Here is a 12178-nt window from a genome sequence, read left to right as displayed (position 1 = left end):
TCAACTATAGTCTCTTAATACCATTATATATTGTCTTTCAATAAAGTTATGTTTTCATTTCCAAATAGTTCTCAAGAATCAAGATAACAAACTTACAAGCATGACATATTATTAATTGTATTTAACACAAACTTGCTCAAATTAAGAAACACAGGTTTTCTTTCTTATTTCTAATCTTCATGTTTCATTTATTTTCTTCCTTGTTCACATCCTTATTAGACTGACCCGAGGAACAAAATTTCAACGTGCCCCACCGATTTCTTCACTTTCTTAACGACAGCCACTGTGTCCATCTCTCCGATCACTGTCAATGTTTGCTCATTCATATCAACGGCCATTGAATCTACTCCTGTAAATTTAAAGAAAACTCCCCCATGTTATTTTCTATGATCAACTCAACTCGATTAAATCATATGTGATGTGTGTGTGTGAGAAGTGAAGTAAAACCAAGAATATCAGCAGCAGCTTCTATGGTTTTCTTCTTGGTCTTGTCATCAGTCATGGCCATGACTTTCATCACTATTTTCTGCAATTGCATTCAAATCCAAAATTAAGAGAATATATAATTATGTACAATGAAGGGAAATACAGTGAGAATACTTTACCTGAGCCATGTCAAGATCAAGAAGAGAAAATACGGTAACAACAGAAAGAAACACAACAGATTATGTAAAGCAATGTGCAGCATTCCATGACGTTTATGGTGAATGAATCCGTTAGAGAAGGCACGTGATCCTAGTTGATCACGTGATTACTTAATTATGTTAAGATTATCTTTAATTAAACTTGTCATTATCATAATCCTATTACAATTTCTATCACAATACATATCTTATCCCTATACAAATCCTCTTCTAAAGATATCCTTGCTGGAACAAAATCTGGTCAGATTGCAGCAATACCCTTAATGAGAGCTAGTATTCACCAATCAGTGAAAGATTTACATGATCAAATATTAATCTATGAATATATATAGTATATCCGCATCAATAAATAAATACAACACATGATTTCCAAAAGTAAGATCTGAAAGAAAAATACATTTAAAAAGGCGTCCACTCCCTAGAAGTTGGCATGAAAAAATATCAATCAAGAATATCAATTAATCCGAAAAAATGACCCTCCAATTGTAGACATCAAAATCTCAATCATCTCTAATTGCCCGTCTCAATATTTCTCTAGGCACATAACAGAATACAGATCAACCTCCAGTTCATCCTATGGAGAAATTATTCTCTCATTACAGTAAAGTTGGTCATCTATTTTTCTTTATGTGTCATGTCCATACATTCTTCTTACAGAACCTTGAATCAAGTAAGGTTCATCTTACAGAACCTTGAAATTGCTAAACAGAGACTTATTAGTTTCATTTCAGTTCTACTCCTATATCTAATTGCAAGGTTCATCAATACTTTCTTTTCCAGAAAATGTATGGTTAAAGCGTGTTTCATCAATTAAAAACAATAATAAAAAGAAAAGGAAACTTTGTAGGCAGATCACCAACAACACTGGAACATTTTGCATCTCAATTTGCACAACAAATGATGAATCAATCCACTTCTTCAAATGTCTAATAGGATACTATCATATGGTAGCTACCTGAAATTACAATAGCAGGATTCTTAATTGTTTTCTAACTGTTGAATGTCAAACTAGTCCTATTCCAAAAGTCACATTTATCATTTCCATGAGACATTACCTCCAAATGGTTGGAGTTGTGTCTTCCTAAAAGGCTTATTCTTTATGCTTATACTTTCATTTAATTAGTTTTTCTTCTAGTTTACCCTATTTTTCTTCAAATTTCTACACTAACATATTCGTCTATTTACAGCAACATCACATATAGCATTGGAACTTTCAGGAATCTGAAGGACAAGAACAATCAAAGTAGAAGATCGATCTAGAAATGAATGTACCTATCAGTTTTCTGCTATTACGTATGATAATTAGGGCGTGAGGCATTACAATACTGATTGAATCAGCAGTTCCTCCGGATACCTTTTTTCGCTCAATCCTGTGAGACATGAAAGAAAATATGCATGCATCAGAAGTTACATGAAGAAGAAAGCTGACCTGAGAGACTGAGTCGTAGATAGAAGAAAGAGGTACTGGAGGAGAATTCCTAAGAGATCGCATGATCCAATCCTACATAATATACGCATACATGCAAGTAAATATGGATTTCCTTACGATTGTATCGGAAGAATGAAAAGGTTTTGGATCAATGCGATCCCTTTGGAAGTCTCCACCGGCATCTCGTGATCAGTGATGATGGTTAAATATTTCATTTTTCTTGTCTTGGAGAGCAGGCTTATATATATAACCCAAACAGGAGGCGACGAAACGGAGTGGGGGCTATGATCTTGTGCGGTTAAATAACGATAAACATGATGAAAATAAAATAAAAAAATAATAGGTCCTACCGAGAATTGAACTCGGGTTACTGGATTCAGAGTCCAATGTCCTAACCGCTAGACCAATTTATTATAAAATATCACTTAATTTTATAAGTATTCTTTATTCAATTTTGTTAATATAATCCTACAATAAAAATTTGTCACTTTAAAATGTGTCTTTTTAGTTATTTAAATCAACACAATCTTATATAATACATTTTAAAGACTTTACTTAAAAAAAAAAAAATATTACATTACTCCAAAACCGAACAAGTTTATAGTTTCTACAACTTAGCACCATTAGTCTCATAAAAAATAAAAAAATAAAATAAAAAAGAAGAAAAGAAAGGAGCACTATCAAATAGAGCAAGGAAAAAGTCAAAGCTTCTTTCTTTTTTCTTTTTGAGAACTTTTGGGTTATTGACAAAATAACACAGCTAATTTAAGCAACAATATTTTTATTTTTAGGAACAAAGCCTTAAAGTGCCTTACAATATTGATGGAGGAGATGCAAATTAATAATGTTATATCTTATTTATTTTTGTAATACATGGAATCATATTAGGTGTGATTATTTTAAATATGAGATCTCATTATAAGGAGCACGTAGTTATAAGAAATAATAATTTGTGGGACAAATATACAAGTTAGTAAGACTTAGAAGTAAAGTAAAGTAAAGAGTGACATAGCACGTTTATTTTGTCTAGCCATTAATGACATGGCATTTGTTAGTATTGAAGACATGAAAGATATGTGTTTGGATTGAATTAGAATTAGGTCTTGTTAATTAATTAATGGCAGGTAAGAGTAGCATTCAAACAGCTACTCTATGATCAAGAATTCATTTTGGTGGTATGAAATTATGTATGATCCATGATTGCTTATAAAGAAAAAAGGAAAAAGAAGCAAACATCAGATCTAGTATTAGGGTAAAGGAAGGACCACATATACCGTATTAATTTATGGCGAATAAATAGTAATATCCAAGGCTTTCATTCCAACACGTCTTGTGGACTGACAATTCTTGATATCTGATCAATAGAATGATCATTTCAATATCTGAGGAACCTTTCAAGCAATAATATCATAATTGCTAACTAGATCGTGTTCTCATTCATTCATTCTCAAAGTTTCAAATAAAGTCCAATTCTTTTTAGTTCAAATAAAGTTCAAATATTATTCCTTCTTCTAGTCTAACGTTAACTTAGATATCACTTCTGAGGTTAAGTTCGTCAGACTTAACTGATTAATTGATTAAGTGTACATGTTTACGACTTATATGTTTAACCCACTAAAATTAATCGCACTTTTTGAATGAAATGAAACACACTGTTTTAAGAAAAAATATGTCAAATGTTAGTTCCATTATATTTTTTTTTTAGTAATACTTACTTATAGTATAGTATGTGTTAAATTCTTATTTATGTATTTTCCAAAAAAAAAAAAAAACTTATTTATGTATAAGAAAATTCAGAAAATGCGTCATAATTATCAAATTAAAAAAATAATAATGACGGTGTTTTGAATACTTGTATTATTAATTTATTTTAACACTCACGTCATTAATTAGTGTAAGCAAAAGATACTGTTTTTAGCCGGTAAATAAATTTGAAATATAACTCTGGAAAAGGCTTATCAATTATCAAAAAGAGTAAAGGAAAAAATAACATATTTACTTGTCAAATTTAAATATGTCAAATTTAGTTATATATTATAAATACTATGTCTTCTTAAACTTTAAATTATTATTAGAGTTATTAATTATTTAGTAGTTATTTTAAATAAAATTATAAAAATAGAAGTCATAGATATGAGACATGTTATCTTCTTAACTTAAAAATAAAAATAAAACATTTTAGTAGTTATTTTAAATAAAATTATATATATTAAAAAATTAATATTATTAAAATATTTCAAAATATTTTATCCTAAATTATTATTGATTTGATATTTTTCCATCTGAGTGTCACATTGACTATCTCAACCTGGATTTGTTAAAATAAAAAAAATCCTTATGTGACATTTTAGTGTTCAAAGTTGAATAGGGCACAAATTTTAACCATTATTAAAAAAATGGTTAATTAGATAAATATGATATTTGTCACTTAATATAAAAAACAAAATATTTTTAGTACATAAATAATTGAAGTATTAATCGACTTTGTAAATAAATATTATATTATTCTCAATAATTTTTTAAAAAAAAAATCTTAATACACTAGTAATGCAAAGAAAATCATTTTTTTTTATAATGTAAAGGCAGCCACATAGGCCCACAGGTTTACCTCATTTACAAAATAACTAAATAAGTCACGCGTTTTGAGTTTTGATGGACAAAATTGTGTCGGCATCTTGCCATTAGTTTGTGCTTTGTAAGGTCAATGGTATATATCATATTCAAAAAGACAATAATACTATGGGTATAGTTGAATGAACTGATCCAATTATTAAGGATATATAATTATGGATTTTCTCTTATACCTAATGTGTTTTACAAAATCAATTGAAGCATATATAATTAAACTGTTTTAGTGGCAGCTCATAAAATTACTTGGAAATCCTTTCTTAAGTGTTCTGAGGTAAATATATACAGTTAATATTAAAGTTGAAGATTATAAATGGAAGTTTCTAATGTTACAACATGTCTTTCTTCATAAAAAATTTATGATTTCGTGTTTCATTAATCATTTTTAGAACTAAACACAATCAATTAACGATTTAAAATGAAAACAGAAAATATCATAAAATATATCCGCCATTAAAACAGAGGATTTAAAACTTCTTTTACGACCCATTAGGTTCATTATAAAAACTCAAGTGGATGTGTTCTTGATGTCATTGACAAACTAAGGATTAGAATAGTGTTACACATTCATAACTATATATAACTAGTATTTAGCCGATCACGATTAATAATATAAAAAATCGTGAAAAAAAATTACGGATAATATTTTTAATTTTATTTTTAACCGTTTTAAGTTTATAGATGGGTCAACCCACAATCCGACCCAAGTATTCAAAATTAATTTATATTAATGTTAAAACATTCAACGTTCATCAAATTTGGTGTTGAATTTAAAATATAAAGTTTTAGTATCCTAGTTGGTAAAGGTTGTACTTGTTTTTGTTATGTTGCAAGTTCGAAACATACCTCTAGCATTTTTTATTTTATTTTTAACCGTTTTAAATTTAAAGGCGGGTCAACCCACAATCCGACTCAAGTATCCAAATTAACCACAACTCTCGACCCGACAATCCGGACACTTTAAAAATTAAGCATCATTATATATATAGATTAGTTAGTTAAAAAGTTGAACTTATATTAATGTTAAAACGTCCCGCGTTTATCAAATTTGGTGTTGAATTTAAAATATAAAGTCTTTGTAACCTAGTTGGTTAAAAAGTTATACTTGTTTTGTTAGGTTGCAAGTTCGAAACATACTTTTAGCATTTTTAATTTTATTTTTAACCGTTTTAAATTTAAAAGCGGGTCAACCCACAATCCAACCCAAGTATCCAAATTAACCACAACTCTCGACCCGGCAATCCGGACACTTTAAAAATTAAGCATCATTATATATATATAGATTAGTCAGTTAAAAAGTTGAAATTATATTAATGTTAAAACGTCTCGCGTTCATCAAATTTGATGTTGAATTTAAAATATAAAGTCTTAGTATCCTAGTTGGTAAAAGGTTGTACTTGTTTTGTTATGTTGCAAGTTCGAAACATACCTCTAGCATTTTTTATTTTATTTTTAACCGTTTTAAATTTAAAGGCGGGTCAACCCATAATCCGACCCAAGTATTCAAATTAACCACAACTCTCGACCCGGCAATCCGGACACTTTAAAAATTAAGCATCATTATATATATATATAGATTAGTTAGTTAAAAAGTTGAAATTATATTAATGTTAAAACGTCCCGCGTTCATCAAATTTGGTGTTGAATTTAAAATATAAAGTCTTAGTATCCTAGTTGGTAAAATGTTGTATTTGTTTTGTTAGGTTGCAAGTTCGAAACATACCTCTAGCATTTTTAATTTTATTTTTAACCGTTTTAAATTTAAAGGCGGGTCAACCCACAATCCAACCCAAGTATCCAAATTAACCACAACTCTCGACCCGGCAATCCGGACACTTTAAAAATTAAGCATCATTATATATATATAGATTAGTCAGTTAAAAAGTTGAAATTATATTAATGTTAAAACGTCTCGCGTTCATCAAATTTGATGTTGAATTTAAAATATAAAGTCTTAGTATCCTAGTTGGTAAAAGGTTGTACTTGTTTTGTTATGTTGCAAGTTCGAAACATACCTCTAGCATTTTTTATTTTATTTTTAACCGTTTTAAATTTAAAGGCGGGTCAACCCATAATCCGACCCAAGTATTCAAATTAACCACAACTCTCGACCCGGCAATCCGGACACTTTAAAAATTAAGCATCATTATATATATATATATAGATTAGTTAGTTAAAAAGTTGAAATTATATTAATGTTAAAACGTCCCGCGTTCATCAAATTTGGTGTTGAATTTAAAATATAAAGTCTTAGTATCCTAGTTGGTAAAATGTTGTATTTGTTTTGTTAGGTTGCAAGTTCGAAACATACCTCTAGCATTTTTAATTTTATTTTTAACCGTTTTAAATTTAAAGGCGGGTCAACCCACAATCCGACCCAACTATCCAAATTAACCACAACTTTCGACCCGGCAATCCGGACACTTTAAAAATTAAGCATCATTATATATATATAGATTAGTTAGTTAAAAAGTTGAACTTATATTAATGTTAAAACGTCCTGCGTTTATCAAATTTGGTGTTGAAATTAAAATATAATGTCTTTATAGCCTAGTTGGTTAAAGAGTTGTACTTGTTGTTTTGTTAGGTTGCAAGTTCGAAACATACCTTTAGCATTTTTAATTTTATTTTTAACCGTTTTAAATTTAAAGACAACCCACAATCCGACCCAAGTATCCAAATTAACCACAACTTTCGACCCGGCAATCCAAACACTTTAAAAATTAATCATCATTTTATATATATATATATATATATATATATATATATATATATATATATATATATATATATATATATATATATATATATATATATATATATATATATATATATATATATATATATATATATAGATAAGAAGACATAATTATGTTACATCACATCTGAAGAATCCTTACAATCAATATACTTGACAGTTGACTACTGTTGGGCTTTTTGGGCTCTCAACATACTATGTGAAACAAATAGTTTCAAGTCCACTTCCATTTAATGTCAAAATTTTATTTGATGCCTAAAGGGGTGTTAAAAAGATAGAAGATTGACAAATCATACCACATGTAGTAAAATAAGAGAATAATAGATTTCAAATATTCTGAGATTTTAAAACTATTACATCTACAATGTGCAAGAATGACACTTAGGATTGGGGGTGTCATAAGTGAACAAAAATAAAATTATTTTTGTTTTATTAAATAAATATAGTAAATTTTATTATTTTTAAAAAAAAAACACATAATTTAGTTGTTTAAATACTTTATTAACAAATATAATGATTTAAGGATCAAAACTTTGTAAATACTTTTATTTTTCTAATTTTAAGTACTGTGTGAAAGGGTTCTTGACTGCTGCCTTGCTATCCTAGCATAAGCTCGGACAGAATTATCGGAGCACGATCAAAATTTTTGAAATTGAGTCTTTTACCATTTATTAAAAAATTAAAATTATTTAGGTGGTACTACTCTAAATTATTTTAAATTATTTGAAGTTTTATATTTCTTTAAAAAATCACTTCTATATATATAATGTGACTTTGGAATCAAACTAATTTGATAATTAAGCATAAGGGTGTTCAATATTTGGTCTGAACCGAATATCCGACCGAATTCGAATTTCATTTTTGATTTTCGAATCGAATTTCAAACCAATTCGAATTCAAATACGGTTTTTGAATTGGTTTTCGAGTTTGGGTTTCAACTCGAAAACCAAACCGAAAACCGAATTTATTTTTTATTATTTATTCTTCCAAACTTAACTTAAAAATAAGTTCAAAATAATCAAACTAGAATATTTTGAATTAAGATTTATATTAAAAGGAAAAAATAAAACAAAAACACTAGTGGTCTAGTGGTAGAATAGTACCCTACCATGCTATAGACCCCGGGTTCAAATTCTTGGTTTGTACATTTTATTTTGAGTTTAAAAGAAAATTGAATACGGTTCGTTTTTAAATTTACGAAAAAAACAAAAAATTCGAAGAAATCCCTAATTAAGCAGACGTAATTGTTATCCCACTTTCTTTTTGGACTTCTAGGTTGGGATTTCCCGGTTTAATTAAACTAGCATACTTCTGTTTGTTTGCACAGTTAAGGTACAAAATAATACTACGATTACAATTTGTTTCATTCACTCAAAAAATTCTTTTTTATCGACCTCTTACCAGATCTCACTTCGATTAACTAATATATTCATGGTTACCCGCAACTGAACTATATATCAAATTACAGAACTTCTCTTTTCGGCCGACCAACATATCCCCAATCGAACTATTATTTTGAGCAATTACCCAACCTATCACAATTGAGATATCATTTCGAACATTTGCACCACAACCATCTCATATCATTATAAATTTGTTCTCTTACCATCATCACTTAACTATCAATATATCTTTTAATTCGAACATTTGCACCACAACCATCTCATATCATTATAAATTTGTTCTCTTACCATCATCACTTAACTATCAATATATCTTTTAATTCCCCAACCATCTTATCATATTATAGACTATCATTTTGAACATTTTGCACACAACTATCTCATCATATTACGGGCATTCTCATTTCGATCAACTAACATAGCATTTGTTCCCCAATTGAACTATCATTTTAGCACCCGACAATATTGAACTCTTGGTATTTATTATGAACACTTAACCGTCACACAATAAAAATTTTATATATAAATATATAATTGATATAACTAACCATTAAAAATAAATCACTAGACTTATATTAAAAACAAAATTATTCTCAATACACAATCCATTATATATATATATATATATATATATATATATATATATATATATATATATATATATATATATATATATATATATATATATATATATATAGAAAGAAAGAAAATATTTTTTTTTTTTTTTTTTGTAGATTCTTAATTAATACACCTTCATTAGTTTTTAAATATATATTTTTTATACTAGAGGAAATAATTTTTTTTATAAAAACTTTTGGTATAAATGAATCAATCCGATTTATTTTATCTAACAAAAATATCTAAATGCGCGACTCACAATTTTTTGAAATCCAGAATTAAGCGTGGTTATATATATAAATTTAAAATTATATAAACAAAATTAAAATATTATTAACTTAGTTCGTCAAAATATTGAAACTATGGAGTCATAGTTTTGTCAAATTTTATGTTAGAATTTAAAATATAAAGTATTTTTAGAATAGTTCGATTAAAATGTTGAATTTATATTGTTAAGGGGTAAGTTGAAGACTTATGTAACATAATTTTTTATTTAATTTTTTTAAATTTAACATTTTTAAATTTATGAGTGAGTCAACCCACAATTCGACCCAAATATACATTTACTCTCAAATAAATATCCAAATTAAGTACGCATTTTAAAATTATATATATATATATATCCTTTCTGTTCTACAATGTTCATTTTTTTTAATGTACCCCACTTCCCTTCAATCTTCCACAATATCCCACATTCCCTCTTTAACTTATTAAAATATTAATTTCATAATATTATATATATATATATATATATATATATATATAACTAAAATTAAAACTTCTAAACTAAATAATTAAAATAAAAATTAAATATATATATATTTATATAATAAAAATTAATAATATTATATAATAAAAATTAATTATTTATAATAACTTCATATAGAATTGAGAGTTCAAACAAACTCATTAGTTTATATTTTTATGTTTTTGTTGGTATAAGTTTGATGTATTTTATGACTTATCATTAATAATTATTTTTATTTTTAACCGATGATGGATAATTCTTTTATTCTCAACGAAATTATAAGACTAAATGCAATATATAACTTAACTGGTGTCGATGATGATCAAAATATTCACTCCCAAATAATTGGGAGACATACAGTGTTCTTGTTGCTGATGAAAACATGAGAAAAACAAAAAAAACGTGGTGAGAGAGGTCAAAGTTTGCGTCGTATTCGAACTAAAATAAATAATCCTATAAAAGTGATAGTTTGTGGACTATGTGGACAAGAAGAACATACAAGAGGCCGTTCACCATACCCTAAACATAGTCGTCATTAATATTTAATGTCTACTTATTTATTTTATTTTCTATTAAATGTATTTTTTTTAATGTTTATGTAATATATTTTATTTTAATATTTATATAATGTATTTTATTTTAGTGTATAATATTTATTATTTAATTTAGAATATTTAATTTTTATTATTTAGTTTAGAAATTTTAATTATATATATATATTATATTATAAAATTAATATTTTAATAAGTTAAATAGGAAAAGTGAGATTCTGTGAGAAAATTAAATGAAAGTGGTAGTTAGTTTCAATGCTACCCATACATGCAGACACAGTGTTTGTATCCACTAAGATACGGCCACCAGTACAAAGAGAAGAAAATTAATAAATGAGGAATGTGATGTTTACTTTTATGTAAAATTAATAAATGAGGAATGTGATGTTTACTTTTATGTATATGTGTCATTTCATGAGTGAAATACAGTTATTATCTATCTGTATGTATGGGTTAATTCGATGCTACCCATACAGGTAGTGCCTGAATCAAATTACTAATTAACACATGTCAACCTTTAAATTCTTTTTTCTCACACTTAACTTATAAACTTAATCCTGGTTGAGAATTTAAAGGAAGAATAATATATTTAATTATTATATATTTTGTATTAACTAAAAAATAATATAATTATTTAAATTATTATTAATTAAATATTGATATGATATATTGTTGAGAATTTAAAAGAGAAAATTATACATAAAATTATTATATATATTTTATAGGAGAAATAACATAATAATTTTAATTTTTTTATTAATTAAATATATATTACATTAATATTATCGAGATATGTTGTTGAAAATTTAAAAAAGAAAATTATACATTAAATTATTATATATATTTTTATAAGGAGGAATAACATAATAGTTTTAAATTATTATTAATTAAATATATCAAAATAATATTATCTATTACATGTTATTAAATATATATATCACGTAATAATTTTTTTAAATTATTTTGTTATTTCTCATAAAAATATATAAATAATAATTTTATATATATATATATATATATATATATATATATATTTAATTAATAATAATTTAAGATGATTATATTATTATTTTTGTAGTAAAAACAAAATATATAAAAATTTTATATATTATTTATTCCTTTAAATTCTCAACCATAGTTAAGTTTATGAGTTAAGTGGGAGAGAAAAGAATATAAAGATTGACATGTGTCATTTAGTAATTGGATTCAGGCATTACCTGAATGGGTAGCATCGAACTAACTGTATGTATGAGTACTGGGTAGCATCAAAATCATAAAAGTGAGTGAAAGTGAGGTATATTGGAAAAATAAACTTAGACGTGAGGTAGAATGGAAAAAGTTCATATAAAATATAAAAAAAATATATAAAAAAAAGAAAACTTGAGAGGAAGGAAAGGAA

General features: G+C 26.5%; 1 protein-coding gene across 3 annotated transcripts; it reads right to left on the bottom strand.

The window, feature by feature from the left end:
• Positions 1–17: 17 nt before the first annotated feature.
• Positions 18–2265, bottom strand: LOC124927615 (heavy metal-associated isoprenylated plant protein 39-like). 3 transcript variants are annotated; one of them, XR_007098417.1, is made up of 4 exons: positions 2074–2265; positions 1917–1998; positions 448–526; positions 18–349 (listed from the first exon to the last, which is right to left on the bottom strand). XR_007098417.1 is itself a non-coding variant. In XM_047468063.1 (3 exons), exons 1-3 carry the CDS (start codon positions 2134–2136, stop codon positions 216–218), a joined length of 276 nt encoding a protein of 91 aa, XP_047324019.1. In that variant the 5' UTR covers positions 2137–2265; the 3' UTR covers positions 18–215. The 3 variants fall into 3 exon arrangements, 1 of the variants encoding a protein (XP_047324019.1); XR_007098416.1 differs by having other exon boundaries at positions 1917–2265; XM_047468063.1 differs by lacking the exon at positions 1917–1998.
• Positions 2266–12178: the final 9913 nt, after the last annotated feature.

This window comes from Impatiens glandulifera, chromosome 2 (genome assembly GCF_907164915.1).
Source record: "Impatiens glandulifera chromosome 2, dImpGla2.1, whole genome shotgun sequence".
NCBI lineage: Eukaryota > Viridiplantae > Streptophyta > Magnoliopsida > Ericales > Balsaminaceae > Impatiens > Impatiens glandulifera.
The sequence above is the reverse complement of the archived record's forward strand: the minus strand, read 5'-3'. Positions and strand labels throughout refer to the sequence as shown.

What these genes read in the sequence shown, in the direction of transcription:
- LOC124927615 (XM_047468063.1), bottom strand. Translation starts at nt 2,136, where the DNA reads ATGCGATCTCTTAGGAATTCTCCTCCAGTACCTCTTTCTTCTATCTAC. An exon ending in TCTACGACTCAGTCTCTCAG is followed by an intron (nt 527 to 2,073) that starts GTCAGCTTTCTT and finishes ATGCAATTGCAG; the next exon opens with AAAATAGTGATGAAAGTCAT. An exon ending in AGCTGCTGCTGATATTCTTG is followed by an intron (nt 350 to 447) that starts GTTTTACTTCAC and finishes TTAAATTTACAG; the next exon opens with GAGTAGATTCAATGGCCGTT.